This window comes from Quercus lobata, chromosome 2 (genome assembly GCF_001633185.2).
Source record: "Quercus lobata isolate SW786 chromosome 2, ValleyOak3.0 Primary Assembly, whole genome shotgun sequence".
Lineage (NCBI taxonomy): Eukaryota > Viridiplantae > Streptophyta > Magnoliopsida > Fagales > Fagaceae > Quercus > Quercus lobata.
The window spans coordinates 31,527,581-31,555,580 of NC_044905.1; the positions used below are offsets into that span (position 1 = coordinate 31,527,581).

Sequence of the window (28,000 nt, forward strand, 5' to 3'; positions counted from 1 at the left end):
TATGTGTGGAATAAATTTGAGATTAAATTACTAAAATTTTAATAAAATTTGGATTTAAAATAGTTACTCTTAGTGCAAACTTGTCTTTTTCTATTTTTAAGTAAGTGCACTGAAATTGACTAAAGTAAATCAAAAGGACCAAAGTGGATTGAAATGGACTGAAGTGGACCAAATAGACCGCAGTGGATTGAAATGGATCGAAGCGACCTAGGTGGACCAAAGTGAACTGAATTAACCATAGTGGACCGCAATGGACCGAATGAGCTTGCAGTGGATCAAAATGGACTAAAGTGACCCAAAATGGTTCAAAGTGGGTGCCGCATAATAGTTTTGTTAACCCTAGAGTATAATAATATACTTAATGTATTTTAGTGATTATATTGATTATTATTATATGATAAAGACAATAGTTTTTATTTTTTTTTCCTTTTATGTCTATTTAAAAAAAAAAAAAAAATCTCTTTCCTAATTGCAATTTCTTTCTTAATTAATTTGAATGAAAGTTTTGGAATAATTAGACCGTAATTCAAAAGAATTTTGGCGACAATAGTTTTGGTCCGATTGTATCTTTTTCTCTCTCCCTCTCAACCGGTTCATATTGTGAAAATATGTTATTTTTAAAGTTAAGGTGAGATGCATATCGATATTCTATTAGTGTTTTAACGAAGACCAAAAAAAGTATTGATTTAGCAATTATGTGAAGTTCAAGAAGTAAATTAACCAAAATAAATATTTAATAACATTTTTTTTCCAATTAAAAATGTCGGAAAATCTAGTCCAAGAAAAAAAAAAACCCTAAAATACCAATTAAACTAAAGAAAGAAAGAAAGAAAAGAGAAGAAAAAGAAACCACGCAATTTCTATATTTAGAAAACAAAAAAGAAACAGTAAAAAATCAGAGCCGAAGTCCTAACTGAAAGTCTGAACTCACAAGCTAACTGGGCAAATTTCAAAAAACCCAGATTACAACTGCGTCACATGCGATCACCGCTCCTCCGTAGAAGACGATGCAGTGGTACTTCGTAGCCGCGCTCCTCACCATTCTCACCAGCTCTCAGGTCCCCCAATTTTTAACCCTAAAACTTAAAAATTCTATTAGATCTCTTTCAATTTCAATAATTATTTCTAATTCAAATTTCCTAGCTATTTTTATTGCTAATTTATTTTTATATATATTTTTTTGTAATTAAATGTGACAGGGAATTTTGACAACTCTATCTCAAAGTAATGGACACTATACCTATGACTATGGAACTGTTCCATTTCTAGCAGAATTTTTTAAGGTTTATTTATTTATGTTATTAATCAAACTATATTCATTTTACTTAATTAGTATTTGACTAGCTCTGCTAATACTGCAATTACAATTGTTTAAAATTTGAGCTACAGCTAGTGGTTTCTAGTTTACTTCTATGGCGAGAGCGCCGGGTATTACCATCTACAAGGATGACTACAGAATGGAAAAGCGTGCGCTTGTTTGTGATCCCTTCGGTTATATATCTATTTCACAACAATGTTCAATTCGCAACGTTGACTTATGTGGACACATCCACATATCAAATCATGGGTAATTTGAAGATTGTCACCACTGGCATATTGTTCAGGTGCCTACATTGTACTTTTTCGATGTCACATTAAAAAAAAAAAAACAAAAAAAGTAGTTCGGAAATTTATTTATAATGTTGTTGATGTGGCACCAAATAAATTCAGCGTCATGTTAGTTTGTAAGTCTTTTGTAGTGAAATTCGTAGTAGTTTTAGCATTTTCTGTAATCTAATGTATGGCTTTTATTCCTTCGCCATAAGTTAGTGTGTTGTTAATTGACTGAATTAGTTGGTTTTGGTTTCGTGCTTAGGATATTCCTGAGAAGGAAGCTGTCGAATCTACGGTGGATGGCTATTGTTTTGTTAGCCATTGGAACAACCACAAGCCAGGTGATGAGTTGAAATTATTGTTATGATGTAAATTGGAGCTGGTTTCGTACTTGAAAATGTGGTGTTTTGTGCGTGTATGAACTATAGGTCTAAATGTTTGATATTTTAGTGGTGTAGTACCAGTAATTCTGTTGGAGATCAATTCTTTTAGCATGATTATTTTTGTTCTAGTTAAGTTAGCGTACTTGAATTAATGTGAGGCACTTCTTGCCTAGTATTTATATGGCGTACATTATAGGGACTGGAAAACCGATATTTGCTGAATCCATTTATAGGAATGTATTATTTGTATATTTTATAATCAGAAGTATAGCCTTTATTCAAGTTTTGCTACCTTGTCGTTTGAATTGATCTGAAATGGCTACTTGAAGGACAAACATGGGAGATCAGGAATTGGGCTAATAAGAGATAACATGAAAAGATGGTTTCTTTTTTTTGTCCATTTTCTTTTCATCTGTAAGTGGGTCACTACCCTAACATTGATGTGCGTTAGCTGTGGTTTTCCTCGATCTTGGAAACAGGGTCTCCACAATTTGACTGTTGAGTGAGTAATATTGTAGGACCTCTTACCCACAGCTCTCTGGTGATTGAAATACATCCACTGTGGGCTGAGGACAGTGAAACCTTATAATCAAACAATGAAGCAAACTACCGGTTCACAATGTGATGTGATAGACAGTTAACAAGCTTCCCCTTCATGTTTCCTCTACCAAATGCAGAAATCATGTGAAGTGCTTATGGCAAATGTTGTAACCATTTTTTTTATAAGGTTGCAACAGCCCATTTCGTTCTTTGTATATCATCTTCTTTATTAAAGACAACAAAAAATGTTGGTGTAAAGCATTATATACGATGGTTCCATTGTTGCAGTAATTTTGTTGTTTATTTTTATTTGAAGTCATTTCTATATGCATTAAGATGGATCAAACTCTATGAAGTCATTTCCATTTTCTTTTTTGGTTGAGAGAAGTCTTCTATTATTGCCTCGCTCAATGGTCTGTGATATGAACATCTATACGAAAAACTCTCTCTTACGTTTGAATTTTTTTTCTTTCTGTCTGAGGTGATGAAAACTTGACTGGATAATTTCTCGAGTAATGGCCTAAATCTGAGCTAAGTATTGATGTAACATGTGTAGTTTAACTATTCCATTTTCAATTATTGTAGATTAAAGGTTGTGGAGAAGCTTCATGTGACTCTCTGTTCTCAGCACCAATCCAAGGATACATGTTAGGAATCCTATCAGCCTGTCTATCAGCATTGGCAGGTGTATACACAGAGTTTCTGATGAAGAAGAACAATGATAGCTTGTATTGGCAGAATGTACAATTATATACGTAGGTATCTTTTCTCCACACAATAACTTGCTTTTTGAAGGGTAACATCAGCTATTTATTATCCTTTTGCATTTTGAGCAGCTGCATTGGAAACCCTCACCCATAAATCTTTCATTGTTGGAATTCTCAAAAGATGTTAGACATTAATCTCCCTCCCAAAAATGGCAATGAGATTTCAAGTGTTCCTCTGTTTTCAGTCCTTTTAAAATCAAATGAAGGAAATATTGAATTTGCTGTGACATAGAATTTCCTTTCCTGTTAGATATGTACTTGAATTATATTTTGATTGTACTTTAGTGTGTCAACTCTCTTGTTTGTTCAGTATATCTACTACACCAGTTCATTTTCAGATATTTTTTCCTGCTCAGGTTTGGTGTGATTTTCAATATGGCACGGCTTCTTGTGGATGATTTCAGAAGTGGATTTGAGAGAGGTCCTTGGTGGAGCCGAATTTTCAATGGATATAGTCTTACAACTTGGATGGTGATATTAAACCTTGGATCCACGGGCTTGCTAGTGTCATGGTTGATGAAGTATGCTGACAACATTGTGAAGGTGATTGCTTTTACCTTTGAACTAACACCCATGGTTTTGTTATCATATTTCTTTTGAAGCTTTCATTCGCAAATATGCACTACATGAAAATGCTTATCAATGAAATATTCTATTGGTTCACTTTTTCCCTCAAATGTTATATGGCCTTTCAGTTGCATTTTGTGACTGATTTACTTGTTTTTTTTTTTTTTTGAGAGAGTTTCAACCTATGGCTTCATGGAACACATTAGTGTCATAAGTGTACAAAAATGGCACTTTAAACTAAGTTGTATCATCGAAGGTATGTTATGCACTGGGCTCCAAGCTTAGCAGGCTGGATCATCAAAGAGAACGCTTTCTCTAATTCAATAAAGGACTATGTTTCCTCACTTATATATGCAAATTAGGCCACTTCATCCTTTTCGTATGAAGTAGTAGTTTATTTTAATAAAACTTTATATATATTATGAAAAAAATGCTTGAAGGGTCCTTGCCCGTCTTTGACTATTCTTAAAGTCAGGGATTTTTGAATTTGACCCCTAGTACTTGTGATTATTGTGTATTCAAACAATTGGTCGAAAGGAAATTTTCATGTTACAGTCTCTGTGTGCATGTGTGTTTTGTATAACTTGTATTCATCAAGGTAGATATGCCAATCTCACGTAGCTTACACTTCACTAGAATTATTTTCACTTCAGAACAGGACCTGATCATTTGCAGTGTATGCTTATTTCCTTTTTACTGGGATGTGACAGTCTTGAGGGGAAATGGGTGATGCAATTTGCGGCCTTTCAGACTAAGAACAGGAGACTTGACTCTTAGGTCATCGGTTAGTTAGCTGTCCTCAGTGGCTGTAAGCCTGTGCTATCCTAGTCATAAATTACTTTGAAACCTGCCACCATAGGCAGCAGTCCTGAGAGCATTTGGGCCTTAAAATTCTCTTCTATTGTGGCATCCATTGGATTAGGTCCACTCTTATATGGTAGATTTTTGCGTTTTAGCTGCCTAGTTTTTGCATACAACCTTATTGCTGGAGCATCATATAATATTTTCTTTATCTATTATTTGTTTTGGTTATGTAACATAAGATGTTTGTGAATCCAATAATAGTACATTTTTTTTTTCTAATATAGTTTGTAAAAATTGTCCAATAAACTGTGAAAACTAAAATGCCATGTCAAGTGCAGAAACTGTACAGACAAGTGGTGAATTCATTTAGGACAAGGTTTCACTTATTTGTACCTAAAAATTGATGCACTTTTTTCCCCCTGTTGAGCGAAAGGTGAGCCCCTACTCCTAACAAGCATCCTGTTATCTTATCATCTGTGAAATAAAAAATAGTGCCTATTTTCTACCTTTTCCCGGGTAATAATACCTGGGATCCAGAGGAGATCCAAAATTTCAGTTTTGGCTAATGAAAGACCCATGTTATGGGCCTTTTCTCCATGGAGAGTGGAGACACCCTTTTTAGAGCAAGGAATCTTTTTTCATTCAAGTTACACTCAATTTAACCTCTATCCCGATCAGAGTGGTTGCGTGGAAAGATGAGGCTCTCAGAAACTAACAAAAGCGAAATTGTTTACACATTTTATTTAGATACCTCTTTATGGAGTTTCCTAGTCGAATACGTAGAATTTTCAAGTCCAACTTGAGCCCAATATGGGTTCTTCAATTAATGTGTTTTCTTCTTTTTACCTGCTGCTAACTTGTGCTTAAATCAGGTGTATTCCACATCAATGGCCATGCTGCTTACAACGGTTATCTCTGTATACCTTTTCAGTTTCAAGCCTACACTGCAGGTAAGCTGCCGTGCACTTTAAAGTCAAAAAGTTCTCAGCTTTCTCTCTCTATATCTTATGCCCATGTATTTTTTACTTGATCAATGATCATGTTTATTACTTTTCTTATCTTGCTGCAGCTGTTCTTGGGTATCATTGTCTGTATGATGTCACTACACATGTATTTTGCCCCTCCAAACATGCTGGTGGATATGCCATCACCCACTAAAGCAGCTCCTGAAAATCTAAAAGAAATTTCTGTTGAACGAAAAACAGATACTTGATGATTGTCTCGTTCAGGGAAACTAATGATTTTATCAGGTGCCTAGTGGAAGTTGCACCTAACTTGATGCAATGCTGCAACTAGAATATAATAGAGAGGGGGATGTCACAATATCCGTGGAGAATCATCTGTAGCTGGAATCAGAACCATCATGTAGTCTCCCTCATCCGGGTTCTTCATTGCTGTCAAAGACAACTATTCCCTCACTAACAGTTACTCTCCCAAAGTTGTGAGAGAACAAATTAAATCCATTGTTTGTATGAATATACTGACATGTAGATTGTTCTCTTAAATTCTTTTAGGAATATGTACTGGATATACTTCATCAAAAAAGTGTTCCACCTGTGTTGTTTTTTTAATATTTGACAGAGAATGGCAACAAGAAAGTTTTGGGAATCAGAATCTCTGAATCAAAATATTCTTTGGTTCTGCTTTGTGTTTTGTTTATCCTGGAATTTGCTTAACACTCAAATTTGTATGAGAGGCTGATGATACCTAGTTTGAACCTTATTGTTATGAGCTTGTAACCTTGCTGCACTTGTAGATTTCTCCAGAGGCAGATGTGCCAATCTGTTTAAGGTTAGCAAAAACACATATTTAATTCCTAGATCTGAACAAGTAAGAAACAAGAATAGTCTTACAACAGAGAAGGTGCCTTACCAAGTTCAAGTTGCTTGGATCAGATGGTTACTAACTGAGAGCACTTGCAAAATTTTTATTTATTTTTACTTTTAAATTCAAATAGCAGGATTTGATTTGTTGGGGTAACACTTGGGTTTATTTAGTAAGAAAAAATCCTCTAAATACGTTATTTCAATTACGCGCTGGAAACCCAGGCATTCTAATGAAAAGTTTTCTTTAGTTGAAATTCAGACTTGTAGAGGTGCTTTAGTTTCACCTAAACACATCTTGAAATAATATTGACAACATTTTTTCACAACTATTGAGGTGGTGTGTGGTGATTGGTGTTAACAAAGTGGTATGAATGGTAAGACCATATAAAAAATGATGTTTTTAATCACAACTTGCCGCATTAACGTGGTGAAAAGGATTGTAATTTTTTTTTTTTTGGCCCTAGCAAGTAATTAGTATCATCATCTCCTAAACATCTCTCAGTTAGTTAAATAGAAGTTTCAGTTGAACGAAGAACAAATTCCTGATGTTTGTCCAATGCGTGGAAACTATTGCTTTTAACAAGTGCTCATTTGGAATCAGTTCCATCCTTTAGACATTAATTCTTCATATCCTACAATTGCTGTCAAAAGATAACAATTCGACCCTACATGAAAATTTTGCAGTTAGTTTGGTAACTTAAAAATTCTTTTAGGAATATGTGTTGAATATACTTACTCAAATTCAAATTCTACTTGTGACTTCTTTTAGAAATAAGCGTAAAAGATTGGCTAAAGAAATTGTTGGGGAATGGGATGCTCTTACTTGAAAATCTGGTATGATTGGCAAATGTATCTAAAATTTGTCTGCCTTTTTTAAGAATATTAAGATTTTGATCCTCACAGTTATGAGATTGTAACCTTTTAGGGGGTAATGCTTCAGAGACGGATTAGTCAGTATTTAGGGATGAAGTTGATTTAGACATGAGTAATACTAATACACCAGGATCTGTTTGGCTCTGTGTTAGGCAGAGCCTAAATAAAGTGCTTTTAGTTCTAATAAGTACTTTAAGCAACAAATAGCCGTGTATGGTAAGTTAATGAAAAGAGCTTCTAGCAAAAGCTCAAAATTGAAGTAAATTAAAGAAGGTTTCTGACTCTTCGAAAGAGAGAGTTCTGGTGGTTTGTTTACCGGGTTTTATTGCTTTTACTTCAATTGTTTCTAGCAGTACTAGTGTTAAAACTTGGACATTAAACCAAGTAAATTCCCCTTGCATGCAAGTATGTTAAGTAATGCATACAAAACAGTTTGTATTGTCGGGAAATTAGCAGAACGTTTCAGGCACAAAGTAAAGTGCGCTGGCCTAAAAATAAAATGTAGGAATAAAGTTTACTGTCCAATTCTTGCATTCGATATAAATTTTTTTGAAAATGAATTTTTTATTACAATTACAAATTACCCATTGTCCTGGTTGTCCAAATCTTTCTAGGTTCTACTGTTCTAGCCTCTTGATTTTAGATTGAGTTCATGATTGACTGATCTCTGCCTTTCCCCAATGTAATAAAAAACAAAATTGGATATGGATATGTACATATGTAACATTAAATCCGCAACTGGGATCATTATTTTCTAACTTAAATAGAAAGCTCTAGAAAATGGATGGTCTAACACTGCATCTAGAACTGAATCAAATAATGTATCTTAAACCATTCAATTTGGACTCTGATATATAGTTTTCAATGTTGTTCAGGTGCATGAAATTGTGACTCTCAACCCTCTGCTCGCTTACAATAATTCTACTAAAAATCCATCATAATGTTCAAAAATCAAAATGCTTCACTTTCGAACATTAAATGCACTCATTCTTGATTTCTCTCTTCTAGCACATACCCTAATATTCTGCTTTCTAGGATGTCTATAAAAGGACTACTTGGCATTGAGTAATGCTCGACTCAGAGACATAGTAGAAAAGGGTAGGATGAGTGGAATTAGTTTTGCCAATACTGCTATTGCCATGCCTGGGCTAAGGCCAAATGGGCACCAAATGAACAAGAGCAACAACTGCCACCACTTCCAGATGCCTCTGCACTACCCAAGGTACATAAAGAGTGACTATGAGACCATGCCTGAGTGGAAACTGGACTGCCTGTTGAATGAGTATGGATTGCCTGTCACTGGAGATGTCACCCAGAAGAGGAACTTTGCCATGGGAGCCTTTCTTTGGCCTTCCCGAGAATGATTTGAAGTCTATAGCAATATATTACACTATGTTCAGAGAACTTAATTATTAGTTTTCACTAAGTACTACCAGGGATGATAAACATGGATTAGCTACGGGATTGATTTAGATTGTGATATCTTTAATACTGCAATGTTCATCTTTTGTCTATGTAATGTTTTTATGCAAATATAATGAAGATAGATATTCAACTTAAAAAGTATGTGTATATATCTAATCACAGGTACAGAACTGCAGGCATGGTTGGGGTGGCCATGGCCCTTCAAAACTTATTAAGATTTGTAGTTGCATTCTTAAATTTGAGCATAATTGTACACAAAGTATATATCACCCTCCTAAAAATTCTCATTTTTAAAATATAAATCCGTTTGTTTTGTTTACTTTGACCCCCTTGATCTTAAAATTCTGGCCTCACCTATGTCTATATGTTTTTACTGCATTACATGGCCAGATTAAGCAACTTCAATAGTCAGGTTTTTCACTGGCACTCATGAATCATCATGTTGGGGGTAAGATGCCTACCAATCATCTTTCCCAAACCTGTAGAGGTGGGAATTGTGTGCACTGGATACGATGACTCCTGAGTGGTCATGTTGTGTCTAAAGACTCTAAAACTAAATAGGCTTAATTGAAAGGCCAGGTTTTCTACAGCCAGTGTGATGCTGTTGATGCAAGAAACAACTGTGTAACCATGAATAGGTTATTGTCTTAGTATTAATAGAGTGTCATGATTTGATTCCAATAAACTTTACTGTTTGAATCCTATACTATTTTTTCATGATCATAATAAGTTTCACTGTGGTATCTTGGCAAGCAATTTGAAATTCCAACAAAATTATTTTACATGCAATATTTTTGGATTATTGGCACAATTTCAGCACCTAATTGAATATTTAAGTTTGAACAAAAACATTGTTGTTCCTTTTTCTGCTTTCAGAAGCTCTTTGGTTATGTTTAAAAACTTGAGAACCTGTTGCCTTTCCTTCTTAATTCTGCCATTAACTGGTAGGACCCCCTTTTTCAGCTATTAAGATCAATTTGATGGATACATTACCTAGATATGGATGAGATTTTTCAAAGGTTTTTTTCGGATGAGGTGTGCTATGCTATGAAAAAAGGATATCTAATAAGGGATGTATCACAAGCACAAGTGTTGTATGTGTAGTTTGCTTCTTAATATTTCTAATTAAATATGATATGGATATGTACATATGTAACATCAAAGCCGCAACTGGGATCATTAATTTCTAACTTGAATAGAAAGCTCTAGAAAATGGATGGTCTAACACTGCATCTAACTGAATCAAATAATTTATCTTAAACCATTCAATTTGGACTCTGATATGTAGTTTTCAATGTTGTTCAGGTGCATCAAATTGTGACTCTCAACCCTCTGCTCGCTTACAATAATTCTACTAAAAATCTATCATAATGTTCAAAAATCAAAATGCTTCACTTTCGAACATTAAATGCACTCATTCTTGATTTCTCTCTTCTAGCACATACCCTAATATTCTACTTTCTAGGATGTCTATAAAAGGACTACTTGGCATTGAGTAATGCTCAACTCAGAGACATAGTAGAAAAGGGTAGGATGAGTGGAATTAGTTTTGCCAATACTGCTATTGGCATGCCTGGGCTAAGGCCAAATGGGCACCAAATGAACAGGAGCAACAACTGCCACCACTTCCAGATGCCTCTGCACTACCCAAGATATAGAAAGAGTGACTATGAGACCATGCCTGAGTGGAAACTGGACTGCCTGTTGAATGAGTATGGATTGCCTGTCACTGGAGATGTCACCCAGAAGAGGAACTTTGCCATGGGAGCCTTTCTTTGGCCTTCCCAAAAATGATTTGAAGTCTATAGCAATATATTACACTATGTTCAGAGAAATTAATTATTAGTTTTCACTAAGTACTATTATAGATGATAAGCTTGGATTAGCTATGGGATTGATTTAGATTATGTAATCTTTAATACTGTAATGTTCATCTTTTGTCTATGTAATGTTTCTATGCAAATATAATGAAGATAGATATTCAACTTAAAGTATGTGTATATATCTAATCACAGGTACAGAACTGCAGGCATGGTTGGGGTGGCCATGGCCCTACAAAACTTATTAAGATTTGAAGTTGCATTCTTAAATTTGAGTATAATTGTACACAAAGTATATATCACCCTCCTAAAAATTATCATTTTTAAAATATAAATCCGTGTGTTTTGTTTACTTTGACCCCCTTGATCTAAAAATTCTGGCCTCACCTATGTCTATATGTTTTACTGCATTACCTGGCCAGACTAAGCAGCTTCAATAGTCAGGTTTTTCACTGGCATTCATTAGTCATCATGTTGGGGGTAAGGTGCCTACCAATCATCTCTCCCAAACCTGTAGAAGTGGGAATTGTGTGCACTGGATACGACGACTCCTGAGTGGTCATGTTATGTCTAAAGACTCTAAAACTAAATAGGCTTATTGAAAGGCCAGGTTTTCGACAGCCAGTGTGATTCTGTCGATGCAAGAAACAACTGTGTAACCATGAATAGGTTATTGTCTTAGTATTAATAGTGTGTCATGATTTGATTCCAATAAACTTTTACTGTTTGAATGCTACACTATTTTTTCATGATCATAATAAGTTTCACCGTGGTATCTTGGCAAGCAACTTGAAATGTTCAAAAAAATTATTTTACATGCAATTTTTTTGGATTATTGGCACAATTTCGGCACCTAATTGAATATTTAAGTTTGAACAAAAACATTGTTGTTCCTTTTTCTGCTTTCAGAAGCTCTTTGGTTATGTATAAAACTTAAGAACCTGTTGCCTTTCCTTCTTAATTCTGGCATTAAGTGGTAGGACCCCTTTTTTCAGCTATTAAGATCAATTTGATGGATACATTACCTAGACATGGATGAGATTTTTCAAAGGTTTTTTTCGGATAAGATGTGCTATGCTATGAAAAAGAAGGATATCTAATAAGGGATGCATCACAAGTAGAAGTGTTGTATGTGTCATGTGTGGTTTGCTTCTTAATATTTCTAAATAAATATCATAGCTACGCTTGACCTTCAACCCACGGCACAAACATTATTATCATAGAATGCCAAAATGTGAATCACATATATCATATATGAATGGTACCTTCTACGTACAGCACAGCTTTCTTAGGAATTGTACATGGTCTCACACTGTATCATAGCTGTTTAAAGGTTCTTGTTGCTTGAGCAGTGTGGACTTCATTTTTTAGTTGTCTAATCAATACAAGTAAAGAGAGCCTTCAAGGGAATTATGCAGGTCTTATAATTCAACAAACATCTTGATTTTTTCTGTAAGAAACCTACTGTATAGAGTGGTCCAATGCCAGAACACAGTTTTATGTTTTCCTATGACAATAAATCAATAATAGATGATTCTTATGCCAGAGCGGCCTTCTGCAAGTCAAGTTGCTAGGAGATAGACAGAAAAGGCAGAATTACCAAGATGATTATTGTAAAGGCATAGGAAAAAAAATTTTCGAACTTTGATTATCTGAGGTCTAATTTGCCTCTGGTAAGGCAAAATTATAGTATGATGAAAATTGCCTCAAATTCCTAATTAGATTCATTTTGGTTTTCTTTCATGTGGAACGAAAGGTTTTTCCTTGGTGTGGAAGACAATAATTTTCTTTGGTTTGCAAGACAAAGATTCTCCTTTATATGGAAGGAAAAAAGTTTTCTTGTTGAAGAAGCAATTGATGCCTTATTGCAAAGGTATTATTGCAAAGGTTTGGTGGCCTTGGTCCAAGGGTCCTTATGTATGAGAAGAAGAGAAGACTTTTAGATGAAGAGTTCTCTTGATAGAGGAGAAGATAGCTCTTAGAAGAAGAGTAATTTAATGGTTCTTTTTAGGGTTGAGAGTTATGTAAGAGAGGTTGAGTGTTATAGAGAGAGTTATGTAAGAGAGAGTTATGTAGTAGTGGTACACTCATGCAAGCTCCTTTTGCTATAATTGAGTGGGATCCCGGGGTAGGCGATGTGAATGCCAACATTAAAATGGTGAAGATGTACAAAATAATTCGTGACAAATTGTGAATTCAAATCTCCAAAGCGGACAAACACTGCTTAATATTAAAAAATACAAAAATTTTAATAGTTATAACTTAAAGACCATGATATTGGATTCAATTATCTATCTAATAGAAAATTTTCAAGTGATGCGAGATTGTCTACAAATTTTTATTGCATAAGTTTTAGAAAATGACGTGTCAACTCTTAAATACAAAACAAAAAATAAATAAGAAATTTTTAATAATTCACTCATTAGTTTGTAAAGTATACTTAGTAAACTTTATAATATCATTAGCATTGTTCATTTATTAAGTTGTTTATGTGATATTAATCAAATTCATTATCATGTGAATTTCCTTTTGTAGTAAGATGGGTAGTGGTTTTAGGCTTCTGCATTTTTTTCCAAACATTTTTTTATTCATATAAAATTTGGATAACTGTGATGGCAGACTATTGAAGGTAGATTGATTATTTATACATCATTTTGAAAGGCCCATTTATCAATGTAATAACTCTCTTACATGTTAAGAGAATACCTAAATATTAATTGTGCTAAAAAGCAAAGCCCTATATGCATACTATAAAAATGTATAAGTTTAGCATATTTAATATTGCCTGTAATCTTACAATTTAAGTCAATTTTGTTCTTTCTTCTCAACCAAAAAAAACAGAAAAGAAAAGGAGAAGTTAATTTTGTTCATATATATAATTCCTTTATTTTTGGGGACAAATTATCATGGTTACGACCCTACATCTCATTTGATAAGGTTCATAATGCTTGATTATGTGATTGTTGCAAATCCCATCATCAAGTCTGACAATAATGAGATGGTAGACATAAAAATTTGCAGTAACTTGCAACCATGCATGCATTGGATTTTATTAATTAGTTGGTAAGGACAAGTGATTACAGATAATGATGAATCATTGCCGTGTGGTTTTAATGGAGGTTAATCTGGCTAGTGATGCATGAATACTTCGGCATTCTTATCAGCTTTGTGCATTAGACAAAGAGGTTTTTGCCAATTGAGCCTAAAGTGTCCATTTTAATGAAAAGATTGAAAATATTACAATTTGCTTTGAAACATTCCTATGTGCTATGCTATCCATTACACAGTTCCTTTTTTACCCTTAACGCTTTACAATCATGCTAGTTGAGCTTAGATTTTGAGAAAGCCAATTTTATGTATCTGTAAATGATATATCAATATTATTTTGCATTTTGCATTTTCGATTGCACTCCTTGTTATTAAAAATTAAAAAAAAAATAAAAAATAAAAGAAGAAGAGCAACGTGCAATTTCTCAGATCTATGGCACGAATCTCAAACTGGAAGTAATCTAAGCTTCAATGCCACATAGATTAATAGATATATTATTACCAACTATTCTCTTCCTTTGATAAAATTATCTTGTCAAATTTCTCTAAATTTCTAACCTGTTTAAGCACTTCGAATTTATAAGACTTGCTTCACCTTCTTATGTGCATTGCTAAGTTTTGTTTTGCAGTTGTATAAAACATATTGTCTTTGCAATTTGTTTTTCAAGAGATTGGCCACTTGTTTTAGGGTCCGTTTGGTTGGAGTGAAACATGCAAGATAGAAAAAATATGAGAGATAGAAGCGAAGAGAAAATTGATTTTATAGGTGTTTAGTTGGAGAAAATAGCAGGATGAAAAATTGATGGGGCCAGGTGTTTTCCTGCCTAGCCATCCAAACTCCATCTCCCCAACTTGGGGAGAAAAAATAGAGGAGAGATGAATAGTTGCAGTTAATGACTGAACTACTCTCCTCTCCTTTTAGGTGAACCTGTTAATTACTTTTTCACTTTTATTTCTTTTTTCATTCCTCCACTTCCTTACCTTCAACCAAATACAAATGAGAGAAACTAAAATATTTTCTAACCTCCACTTTTTCATTCTTCCAACCAAATAGACCTTCAGCCTATTAGATCAATTTGATAGCTCCCTTAGCTAAAACAAGTATTTTTTAGGTATTTTCGGAGTACAGAGAATGATGCTCTCTCCTCTTATATTCATGATGGGATCCACAATAAATATGAAAGGAGAGAGAACTATTTCTTCATACTCCGAGAGTACCTAAGAATTTTCCAACTAAAACTGGATAACTTTTCTTGAATGTCTATTATGTAACCATGTGGCGTGTGCTATTATGAAAGATAACCATCATCAATTGTACAATGATTTGAATGTGTAGCTAGCTTCTTAAATAGCTCTCATTAAATTTGACAATTACCTGTAACCTCTCATCCACGGCATGAACATATATTATGGAATGCAAAAATGTCTTTCAAGAAAGAAAGTCAGCTTTCTTGAAAATGTTTAGTGTCACAGCATTTAATGATGTTCTTACTTCTTACTATGTCATTGGCATTTTGTGGACTCTATCCTTTCCTTGTCTTGTATAATGATAAGACTATACGAGTAGTAGAGCATCCAAGGAATTATGCAAGTCTTATAATTCATCAGCTTCTTAACCTGTCCTTCATAAACCCACTTGTATTTGCAGCGAGTAAAATAAAATAACCTTTTTTTAATAGATAATTTTATAGTTACAAAAAGACTAAATTGCGAACGACATCTTTAAAGTTTAGAGATATTTGAATTTTATAACTTGAAAGTTTAGAATTTGAATTTTACCTCCTGAAGTTTTATTCTATTTGCATCCGCAATCATTCCTTCTATATTTTCCTTTAAATATCACATAAATTTGTTACACGTCTTTAGTTTATTCAATAAAATAATGACACATCATTTTTGGAGTGTGCAATAACATGTTTAGGAAATTTATAGAATACTATCGAAGTATTTTATAATTGCCAAAAATAGTTACACCTAGTGCTTTACCATTCATGGAAATATGTAAAGCCAAACAATTTTTCTGTATGATTCAAATTTTGGAACGAATTTGAAGGAGATAAAAGGAAGGATGACAGAAAGAAACGGGGATCCACAGAGAACAAGATTGATTAGAATTTGTACGTGTTATCTTTAGTATAGTTTAATCTTAGCACTACGAGTAGCTTAGCGGTTAAATTGACTATTGTATTGAAAGTTTGAAATATCCAGTGAGATTTCTAGTTGAATTTGTATTTGTTCGAATTGAATTAATGAAAGGTAGTCTTTATTCCCTTGAGTGTGAATCTCATTGATTACTTGTTACTTTACTGAATTTTTATGTCTTAAAGACCTTTTAATTGAAACAACAACACCTTGCCCATAACACATTAACACCTTGCTCGGTTTGATCCTCGGTTCTTAAAGTCCTCTTGATTGAATATTTTGATTGAATTTTTATGAGTCTGAAAGTCCTCTTTATATAATTATTTTTTTTGTGCGTTTGGAATTGCCTTATTATTTTACCGAATTTATGTGTTTTAAAGTTCTCTTAATTGAGGTAATTCCAAATTCACAAAATTTGGTATACACTTTCCTCAGGTATTGAGCGGTGAGCTGATGTGGTTTTTCTCTTAAAAAATGGTAATTTGGTTGACAAAGTAGTAATTACCAAGTACAATCCAATTTGTTTCCTTAAAAGAGATTGTCTCCTTCTGAACTTGTTAAATTCGTGGGATAATTTGGCCTTCATTTCTTAAAGAAGGCTTTTGTGTTTCATTTTGTTTTTGCATAGCAGGTATCAGGTATGTGAATTCCCTTTGGGTGTTTGGGCTTTACACTCACCAAGAGCTCATGGGTCTCAAATATTCCTAGTTTGTGCTGGGCTTGGTCCACACAGTGAAAGGAAAAAAGTATTGAACTTGAATCTAGGCCCATCTGAGGACACTTAGCTGGGTTGGACTTTGTAGGCCCAGGCTGATCAATTTGGTGGGGCTTGCTCTGCCAATTTATGGCCCAAAGTCAGACGCTTGGGCCATACAGTGCACAGGTCCTTTGCTCGACTCTTTCTATTTTTTTATTTATGTATATAACATTAACAGTAACCATGAATACTATCTGCTGACACAACAAGATAATAATAGTGCATTCCATCCATACAAGACAAGCAATTGTACCCCTTTTGAAGCATTCCACCATGGCAATAATGCATTATCTTCGCAACAGCATTCCATTATTGAATTTTACGATCTAAAGCACCTCCTGCAATATAAATACCACACTATATCTTGAACACAAATATAAATACCAATAAATATATTTATATATATATATATATATATGTGTGTGTGTGTGTGTGTTTTAAATTGTTATTGAACAGGGAAATATGTCAAATCAGAGAAAATGCCATTTAAAATCATAGAATGATGATATATCTAATGTGGGGTTTTGGGCATGAGAAGAGTCACTGACTTGAGTGTAAGCAATGACAAATTCTGGGTCAAGTTGATGAATTAAAAATATTTGAAGAATTCTTCATCTCCCAAGGGTGCTTATTATCTTATGCCAAGTAATGCATTCAAATGTAAGTTCATTTGATGAGCCAATCTCGAATCAAATTAAAAAAAGAACCATCTCAAATTCTAGTAGTAAGTTCATTACCAAATATGCTTTCACATATAAATTAGGTAGAAGTAAAGGCAGTAATAGACTAATATTAATAGCATTACTTACTGTCTCTTTAGCTGCTCACAGAGGCCTTAATTATTTAACTTTTGAAGGTGTCATAAATCTAATCTCTACCACTCTCAACTCTGCTGCAGAATTTGATTGGTAGCCTGTAAATATTGAATTGGATATAAAAACTTACCTCTCTTTTGTTCTTTTGTGGGGTAGGATTTTTGTTTTGTACCAGGATAGGCTAATTTTTTAGCCCATATAGCATGGCAGCTTGGGCTGCTTCTTGCATTAGCTTTGGGGCCCATTTCTTCCATCACCCTTAGTCATGCTTTAACTGCTTCTTGTTTCTTGCTTAGTTGATTTCCTTTATCCTTTTTTCTTTGGCTGAATAATTTCCTCTATACATTAAAAAGAAAACAAAATAACATCTTGCACTGGCACATTTTAAAATAATACTAATTGAAGGCGGTTTTCCTCTGTACGCATGGGTTCGTATGTATTTGTGTCTTGAAGATTGAACTTGGTGGAATTTACAACTACAACACTGCTATTGATACTATTTTGCACAATAAATTCCACAAAAGTGGTTGGCTGGTGGAAAAAAAAAAAAAAAAGTAATGGATTCGAATTGTGCCCATCACTCACAGTCTACTATTGCAATGATTATGAAATTTGTTGTGAAAGAAAGTTATGTTTGTAGTATTCTTGGTGTCTAGAGCTCTTCAAACACTTGACTATTCTCCAAATGTGTATAGTACCATGTCGTATACATACAATATAATTACAATAAATAATCTTTTTGGGATGGCCCTAAGGTACTAGTTAAGTGTTTTAAACTTAAAATTTCATGAATCTCATGAGACTTTTAGAATCACTAGATCAATAATTGAGATTTTGAGACACATGAATGTGTAACTCAACCAATTTCCTTGCATCCACATCTTGTCCAGTACTCTTTCTTTTTTTTCCTTTTTGGTTCTAGAAATGAAGAAGAGAAAGAAATATCTTCTTTCTTCCGGTCGAATCAGTATAAGATCCAATTTGTGAAAGAAGGCCTTTATTAATTGAACAGGAGGTTTGTTGGCATAAATGTTCGTGGTTGTTAAATGTTCCAACTTGTAGAATGAGACGAATATTTGTCGGTCTTTGTTGGCAATGGCAACTAAGAGCAGGTTCAAAAGTATAGCAGCCAGAGAGACTAACAACTAATTCCACCTTGGCAATCAATTCGTTGTTCTAGCCACTTGTGCATTAGTATTTTATAGAATCACAAAACTACTGTCATTGCATTCCAGAATCCAAATCCTCATAAAAATAAATAAATAAATATAGTCGTATGCCAGTCTCATACGCATTTTATATGGTCCACATCTCTCTATTGAGGGGGAAAAAAAAAACAGAATTTGGGGGATAATGATGTCTTGAACGATCATTACCCAAGTTTGGTGCCTACAAGCAAGGAGAGAAAAAACGACAATGAGTTTGCTTTGTGTGTTTGGATGATGGAAGGGGAAGAAGAAAATGAATTGTAATTCTTTGATTTAGGTTTCAAAGGAAAAAAAAAAAAAAAAAAGGAATGGCAATTATAATAAATGACTTTACCTTTTACCCATTGGAAATAATGTCTAAATACACATATAAAAAATAATACAATAATGTCTAAATACTCCATTTGATTATATATGACAAAAAGACAAAGTAAGATCAGATCATGGGTGTTTCGTTCTTGTTTTTGGGAAGGAAAATCCCGTGCAAAATATGATGGCATGAAACAGGTGTTATTGCTAAATGAAGTGATCATTACAGGTTAAATGTTACTAAATTATTAACTTGAGGTTAAAACGTAATTGAATAAATAAAATTCCACCTTGTATTATCTTTACAACTAATAAGGAGAATACCAAAAAAAAATGCAAAAAATTAATAATTCCAAATAAATGTTCTCCCACCACATAAAGAGTAAATAAGAAATATGAAAATACGAAATAGCCAAAATAAAATTTAAGAGAGATGAATTGAAGTAAAAAACTAATAACTACTAAAATGTTCAAATTGTCAAGGATTATAAAGTTAAGCGTTTAAACTGAAAAAAAAAAAAAAAAAAGTAAGGATTCAATTTGTCAAAAGATAACAATTTTGAGGGGTTTTTTGTTTTTGCAATTTCTCCCCTAAATTTTTTTTCTTACTTCCATTGTTTTTCCATTCTCTACATCCCTTTCAACCAGGAAAAAATATAAATATCAAATTAGGAGAAATAAATAGCAAAAAAGGCTCAAGTAACTCATATAACATGTCTTCCTTTCAAAATAAAAGAGGTAGATGCTCGCCATTTCCCTTCATGATAGAAATTTTACCTTTTATTTTTTATTTTTTATTTTTTATGAGGTTAAACATGTTCACAATGCCATATCATTTAAAAATTTATTTGACCAAATAAGAAATGTTAACTAATTGTGGGTTTTAGTTAGTTTAATTGGTAAAGTCACTTATCGTCAAATAAAATATTTGAGATTCAATCACTGTCTATAACAAAAATTAATTGGTATCTTAACCTAATGATAAAAAGTAATTATCATGAAATAGATGTCATAGATTTAAAATACTATCATATCTATAATAATAAATAAATAAATAAAAAGGAATGCTAACTAATTTTAACTGTGATGAGAATTGTTTATTTCAAGTGTTTTTGGGTGAAAGAATGGAGAAGATTAAATTATTGAAAAAAAATATAAGCTGATGATCATAGTGGCTACCATACCCTAAAAATAAAAATACGAAGATACCTTAACCCACCCCCACCCCCCCCCCCAAAAAAAAAAAAAAACCTTAAAATTGTCTAATATTATTCAATGAATTAGGAAAATGTACATATTTTTTCTATACTAAAGCGATGAGGGGCTAGATAATAAGTTCAGAAGATTTTTTGCATTTGAATGTATTGATTTTAAAGGTTTTGAATAAATATTATAAATCTAAAAATGTATTTAATAATATATTAATATGTCATTTAAAGTTGTAAATAATATAATATATAACACCATGTATATTGTTGGATACAAGATCCTTCGGATACTGTTCCTATTATACTCGAGTAATTTATGATTAGAAAAGAAAATTAATTTTTTTAAAAGTTTACTAAAAATATTATAAATTTTTACAAATTAATATAAGAAGTTCAACAGTTATATGTACAATATTTTTATAATAAATCTTAAGTGGTAAGTTATTATTAATTCTAATTCGAACCCACAAATAAAATCCACGGAATACAATAAATATTTATATTGTAATTAAAATATTTATTTATTTATTATTTGGTTGAAATTAAAATCCACCGAATACAATAAAAAGTAATTAAAATATTTATTTATTAGTTGGTTGAAATGAAATCCACCGAATACAATAAATTGACAAGTTTGTTTTGAGGCTCCATGTGTGGCGTGACTGTGTACCTGTACCTGTACCAGTAAGTATATTTAACATTTTTGGACGCAAAGCCAAACCAAAACGAAAAGGAAAAGAAAGGAGAGGAGGAAAGGGAATAAAATGGTAAAAAATGGAGAAAGAAGAAAAGGAGAGAGAAGAGTGGGCGTATGAGAGGAGGGCATCATATGGTGTATTGTAATGGGGCCAACTAAGGGAAGTTACAGACTGTCAGACCAAAAGCGAAAGGGAAAGGGAGAAGCCTGTCCTCTGCTCACAACTCACATGCTCTAGCTCCGAAACATGCGCCCTCCTCCTCTGGACCCCCCCCCACTTCTCCTTTTTCCCGTTTACCGGTTTTCTCTCTCCTCACCTTTCTTTCTTGAAAAGTTTTTAATAAAATTAACATATCCCAATACTTTGAGCTAATACTTTTCAAAATTAACGAATTTGGTACCACTAACTTTTTTTATTTTTTTTTATTTTAAAGATAGATAGAATTTTACTTTAATAATTTTTTTAAGATAGATAAAATTTTACTTTAGTATTGTGTGGAGCTCACTTCCGTAGACTTAAACTTTTAACTTTTATTCTTACATCTTATAAATACTTATATTTGTAGAGTAATCATTACGTCAATGGTGCGTAATGATAGTTCCTAATTAAATATTAAATTAGTTTTAAAGATCAAATTAGTTAGTTTTGAAAAATTTTAAACTTAATTGATATTAATCAAAACCTGAGAATATATAAGTAAAATTTATCCTAAAATAAAGGTTGAAATACATATATCACCGTAAATTTAGGTTAATATGTTAACTAGATCTAAGATTTTTTAAAACCAATGATCACGGCGATAAAAACGAGAAAAATGAGTAACAGATAAAAAATTAAATTAGTCAATTTTAAGAAGTCTTAAATTTACCTGTTTAGCTGGCACTAAGCCAACATGTTAACTATATTTTACCAAAAAAATAAAAACACAAACACAAACGAACGAACGCAAAGTTACAACTTACAAACACGCCTATATCTGTATGCACTATAATTATAAAAGAAAAAGAAGAAAAAAAACGCTTTTGATTCATAACCCTCTCCTATCACATTCTCATATTCTCAGTACAGCCACAGCCACCACCTCTTAAAAAAAAAAAAAACACTCGCTGCATTTGTAATTTGAGTGACCGTTCTCTCTCTGGCTCTCTCTCTCTCTGCGTGTCGCTTTGAGGGGCGTCGCAGAGAGAGATCGGTGCTTAGACTTTAGTTTTTGGTTTGTATTGTATTTGTAGTTGCAGCCTTTAGTTGAAAATTCAAAGCAAGGAAAAGGAAATGGCGGTTACAAGGATTTCATTGGGAGTTGTTGCTGTTTTGGTTCTCCTTTTCGCTATTTTCTTGCCTTCCGTTCACCCTCAAAACCTCGCTCCAGCTCCTGCCCCTACCAGTGACGGTTACATCTCTCTCTCTCTCTCTCTTTCTATATATATATATATATATATTTTGCAGATCTGATATGTAATGGTTTGGTTTATTGCAATGTGAATCTGAGTTTTTTAAGGTTTTATATCTTTTGGGTATTGGGTAAAACTCAAATCTAGAAAACGAGCTTTGGATACTATGTTGTAGGATGTTGAGTAACAAAACAAAAGGAAAGAAACTATGTTAGAAGATAAGGGAAAATTGAACTTTTTGAAGATTACCCTTTGATTTGAACTTGCAATCTTATCCTTCACCTTGAGGAGAGAGAAGTGTCATGAATATTTTAAGCTTGTTTAGTTAAAGGGTTTTAAGGTTTTTCCATTCCAGAAGAAAATGTGAGGCTTTCTTTCACAATTTTTTTGTGAAATTATTTGATACTCCGAAAGCAATGTTCCTTATTCTTGCTCGTATGAATAATGGGTCACATGATAAATTTTAATTAGCAAGACTCGCAATTATGCTAGAGAAATGAATATTGCTCCCTAAGAATTGAATAATTTCTCGTTAGAACTTTGATTACTTATATTTTTAGAACTTTGATTGTAATTGTAGTCTCTGCTGTGAAATGGAGCTGATGGGGTTGGCATTGTTAATGTGTGTTAGCAGGGACATCAATTGACCAAGGTATTGCGTATGTGTTGATGGCGGTGGCTTTGGTGCTCACATACCTTATCCACTCTGCGGACATGTCCTAAAGCTTTTAAATTTCACATGGAATTGCCAGGCTGAGAATGGGTTTTTGAGGGACGAGTTTGAAAATGCAATGGCAAATGTAATGTTGGGGGAATTTGGGTATTGAGAAAGGCGTTTCTAGGTGGGGCTGGTGTTTGTGTTCGTGTTTGTGTGTGTGTGTGTGTGTGTGTGTGAGAGAAACTGTTGTGGGATGGGTCTGGCTGTGTATGTAGTTTTCTGACATTCAACATATTGTTGTTGGGGATAGTGGCTGCTGTTAATGTTATTATTCAATTTGGAGGCAGTCTAATTCACCTTGCTCTTCTCTGAAACAAATCTTTTTTCTCATTTATCTGCTTCTTTTGTTGTCTTAATTACTCTCTGTATAAGGGAAATAGCACTACTTTCATTGGTCTCGTTTTGCTTTCTCATAATTTTAAGGGTGATCATTATTGTTAAAATGAAACATGAACACATGCGCATTTAAACCAAGTCGAACATACAAGAGAAGAGAAATTTTGAGCCCCAAATTTGATAAGAGTATTAATTGAAACCAATTGTTTGGTGGTATATCTTTGCCTTTTCTTCACCAAACAAAGGGTTTTTGAATTTACTCAATTTTGAATTAGTTTCAGTCATGGACCTTATGGTTGAACTACACAATATATGTTTCATAAAGCGCATTTAATAAGGAGACCGTTACTCATTAAGCGCATCATATAGGGAGACGAATAATCGGTCGTGCTTTGCACGTTACTACGTTAATGTGCATTAAATGCATACAATAAAAGTGGGAGGCAAAAAAGAAAAATGCAATTTCCTGGCATTCCCAAGTAATTAATGCTTGCTTGATATATAAACTTAAACATATGTTTTCAGTTTTTAAATAATATTACACGTATTTTTATACAATTTTTTACCCATACATATTAAAAAAAAAAAAAAAAAACTAAAAACTGTTGTTTAAATACACATACCAAACAAGCTCTAAAAATCCAACATGCTTCACGCAGGTGGGATCATATAAAGCACTTGCAACCTAACGGTTGGAGATTTTGGATGAACTATAGACCAAAACATCTTAGGTTTGTTTCCCATTAGGAATTCTCTTGATTTTACCTGAACTGGCAGATGGGATCATATATTCATGGTTTACATCTTAAGGGTGGGTTCAAAAGATCCTAACTTGGTGAAATTCCACGTCATAAATTATTTAAAAGAAGAAGAAGAGCTATCACAACCATATACTTATATCCAACATTTTTAGACGGTTTCACAACGGTTCTACAACCCTTTGTTCGCTATAATATAGCCATGTTTCCCACATACTACCATCACAGAACCACAACCTATATTGTACAATAAGTTATTGGATGTGTTAAAAAGTACCAAAAATATAATGCTGCTTGACTTTGACCTCCATAAGCATAATTGCATCTACCAACAAGACAGACTGAAGACACAATTTCACATTGTAACATTTGGGGACAAAAAAAATGGATTCGTTTCGAAATGTCTGAATTATTGGTAATTATCTAGTATCAGTAAGAATGGCAAAACTGTAAGTATTATATTATTACTAGTAGTTGCAACAGCGAAACTAGTATAGCAGGTTTGACATGTTTTTAGTAATATTTTCCATTGGAGAAGATAAAATCAAGCATTCAATGCTTGAAAAACATACGCCACTCTTCTGATCCTCCAAAAGAAATTCCCACAACAAAGTGAATAATACTTTTGTTAATATCAAAATGTTTTCAAAGCAGCATTCTTTATGGATTGGGTCGAAGTGAAAACAATTTTGTGCTAGCTATCAAGTTTGTCATCAGTGATACAAAACAGACTTCAGACAAAATTCAATCAAGCTTTCTTGCCCGTTGTGTTTGCTTCTTGCTTTTCTTGATCAGTTAGTGAGAACTTCTTGACTTTCTGTTTGAGGGAAAAAAAAAACATAAGAAAAGAATAGCAAAAGACAGTAAACGCATTGTATGTTGTACAAAATGAAACATAGAAATACAAGGCCATTGGCCATTGACCTCACATGATCTAAATCAGAAATGTGTTCTTAAATTGCATTTCAGAGGTCTACTCCATTCAAAATATGCACCCTCACTTGAAGCCAAATTGTTTGTACCATGTTTAATGTCATATCAAGAGTAGGTTGTCATAACTGTAGTGTCTGCTCTATGATGCCAAATAATCTATTGATCTTATAGCCAACAATGTCTTCTTCATTTTGTGTGTGTTTTTTGGGATAAGTCTTACTGCCAAGAATGTCACAACTGAAAGGCAAGTTCAATTAGGATCATTATTTAAAACCTAAGACCAACATGTTTCACATTTCCCAGGTGGGGAAAATTTGAAAAATCGATAGGACTCTACTCTAGGGTGCTTGTGAAGGAGAGAAATAAGAAGCTATATAACCCAATAAAGAAAGGGAATCAAATGAGAAGTCATTTTGGTTTGGTTCTTGGTATGGATTAGACAGAATAAACCTCCCCACAAAAACCAACCCCTGGACTAAACAAGGGCATTCTCATCTTTCTGTTACTTTTGACAACAAAGTACAAATGCTAAGAAGGTAACTTCATGCTTGGAAACTGGTAAGTACATGATAGGGATAACAGTTGAAACAAAAGAGCTAAGCAACCTGGTCCAAATTTGTTAAATGGTCACTTGATGACAAAAGCTTTGACATAATTTAGGTGGCACCTTCATTATCTCTAATATTTGTTTAGGAAGCAAGTAATGCTTATTATCAACAAAGGGATGTAAAGGCACTGGTATGGAAGAGGCAATCACATCAGACTGATCTGAACTAGAACCTTAATGCAAGTAGTGACACAACTTCCCCATTCTTGCTTTAGCTGGTCCAGTTATAACATTGTTTTCTTTCTTTAGGCAAAAAAAAAATTTCCATGCTTGGATATCTTCACAGACCCATTCAAGATTAAATGGAAAACCACACAAAAAGCCGGGTATCATGTAAAGGCCATATTAAGATCCACCAGGTGCATGTGTTACTAATCAAAATATAAGTTAGAAATCATAATCTAGTGTCACTATAACATTCCAACATCGACATAAGTTCATTTTCAACTTCCAGAGCACCAAAAAAAAAAAAAAAAAATTGTGCCGAAAGTTGCAAATTCTACTCTAATTTAATATCAACGTGCAGACAACTAGTGGGTCAAAAAACACACTAGTTTTCCTCACAAACATGGCATTGTTCCTAACCCATATCCTCAATACCTAACAGTCTTCTCAGGAAATCTAGAATACCCCAATACACATAATCTAAAATGACTATAAAAACCCAACATCACATAAGTTCATTTTTCAACTTCAAGAACACCAAACATACTAATTATTGACGAAAGATAAAAATCCATTCTAATATTTATTATCACCGAGCAGACTCCTACTGGGTCAAAAACACAATACTCGTCCACACAAACAAACTTGGCATTGTTTGTCCCAAACCCAAATCCGCAAAATCTAACAGTCCTTTCAGGAATTTTAGAAAACCCCAATACGCATAATAACTCCATTGACTATTTCATAGTGTGAAACAAAATTCCAAAAAGGCAACAAATCCCAACTCTTTATTAAAAAAAAAAAAAAAAACCCATTTACATAAGTCTATAACTTGAATTGTACTAGGTTCTAATCAAGCAACAAAGCTCATAAACCCATCACAAAACAATGAGAGAGAGAGACTGAGAAAGGTACCTTGTTGAGCACGCAGTCTCGCAAGGACTGTAAGAGGCGGAGGCATTTGTCTTGATCGTAAGGCGATTGGGTAACGCAGTTGAGTAGATCAAGAGCCTCCTTACCACACACGGGCTCGCTCTGACTTTTGCTTTGAGAAACACCGCTTTGATCCATTGCTTTTTTTTTTTTACTCTGTTGGATGGGTTTTGACTTGAGTTAGGGTTTTAGATATATGGTTGTATTTCTTTTTTTTTTTAATTTTTAATTTTTTTTGTTTTCAAAAATATATATACTACGTCTACGTGGTATTGTTTGGTCCCCAAGAAAGAGTTTGTGGGAAATTTTGGTGTTGGACCGCTGCTCTCTATTTTCTTTTGGTTTTGCTAACTAAACTGCGGCTCTGTGCTGTTTTTTCAAGCAAACAACAGGCTGGGATGTGCCAGCGTGGCAACCACTTTGAAAACGCTAGAAACTGCGGGCGTTTAAAAGTTTCTTATTTTATTTTTCCTGAATTTGATATATTAAAATACCCAAAAAAAATCTATTGCTATAAATAAACTACAACTTTTATCACAATCCTTTGACTTAACAAAATGTGAATGTTAGAAAAAAAGTGGTGAGTGTATGTAAAATTGACAAACAACCAACTACATAAGAAAGTTATAGTAGAAATTGGGAATTTATTTGTGATACTAGAAGAACTCTTATGCTCCCTGTGGAGCTAGAACCCTTGAGTCCGTGACTCATGCTCATTGGTGAAAAAGTGTCTCGGTTGGCAAAACATTGTGTAGGAGATTCAAATCGTGGAAAAAGTATTTAGTATTGAATGATACCATGTCAGTGTATTAAAATTCAATAATTAAGAAACATGTGTGCAGAATAACTATATCAGTATTCTACCACTACTCTCAAAGTTGGTGGAGCATTAGCATCAACAATGTTGTCCCAAATGTCATTTTAACACACAAAAACCTACTTTTTCTATTTTAACACACCACTTTACAATACACCCTACTTCAGATATTCTATTCTTCCATTTAACACATTAAAATAATATATACAACACATTAAAATAATTTAAAAAAACTCCTACAATATATATAAAAATAAATAAATGCAAAATTCCCCACCACCCAGAATCAACCACAAAACCACCGTAATCACAATCCAAAATCAATCCAACCATCAACAGCTATTGTAAACAACACACCAAAATCAACCCACAACCACTGCAACCCACCAATATTAGCCCATTGCAATAACCCTAAAAAAAAAAAAAAAAAACACCACAACCAAATGGAGAGAGAGAGAGAGATTTGGAGAGATCGACGGTGGCTTGGGGAGAGGAGGCTAGGCAAGATCAGTGGTAGTTGGGTGAGATTAAAGGCTAGAAAATGTTGGTGCCTTGGCAA

General features: G+C 33.5%; 2 protein-coding genes and 1 long non-coding RNA gene across 3 annotated transcripts; 2 read left to right on the forward strand and 1 right to left on the reverse strand.

Annotated features, from left to right (window-relative positions):
* Positions 1–860: 860 nt before the first annotated feature.
* On the forward strand, positions 861–6,295 carry LOC115975337 (CMP-sialic acid transporter 1). Its single transcript, XM_031096075.1, has 8 exons — positions 861–1,058; positions 1,200–1,283; positions 1,390–1,604; positions 1,856–1,934; positions 3,102–3,271; positions 3,640–3,826; positions 5,527–5,604; positions 5,724–6,295. The coding sequence occupies exons 1-8, from the start codon at positions 1,008–1,010 to the stop codon at positions 5,865–5,867; spliced, it is 1,008 nt and encodes a 335-aa protein (XP_030951935.1). The 5' UTR covers positions 861–1,007; the 3' UTR covers positions 5,868–6,295.
* Positions 6,296–21,769: 15,474 nt separating this feature from the next.
* Positions 21,770–23,222, forward strand: LOC115975338 (arabinogalactan protein 41-like). Its single transcript, XM_031096076.1, has 2 exons — positions 21,770–22,173; positions 22,809–23,222. The coding sequence occupies exons 1-2, from the start codon at positions 22,056–22,058 to the stop codon at positions 22,895–22,897; spliced, it is 207 nt and encodes a 68-aa protein (XP_030951936.1). The 5' UTR covers positions 21,770–22,055; the 3' UTR covers positions 22,898–23,222.
* Positions 23,223–24,585: 1,363 nt separating this feature from the next.
* On the reverse strand, positions 24,586–26,919 carry LOC115977825. The gene is made up of 2 exons (XR_004088602.1): positions 26,607–26,919; positions 24,586–24,803 (listed from the first exon to the last, which is right to left on the reverse strand). It is a non-coding gene; the product is annotated as an uncharacterized LOC115977825 (long non-coding RNA).
* Between the last annotated feature and the right edge of the window lie 1,081 nt (positions 26,920–28,000).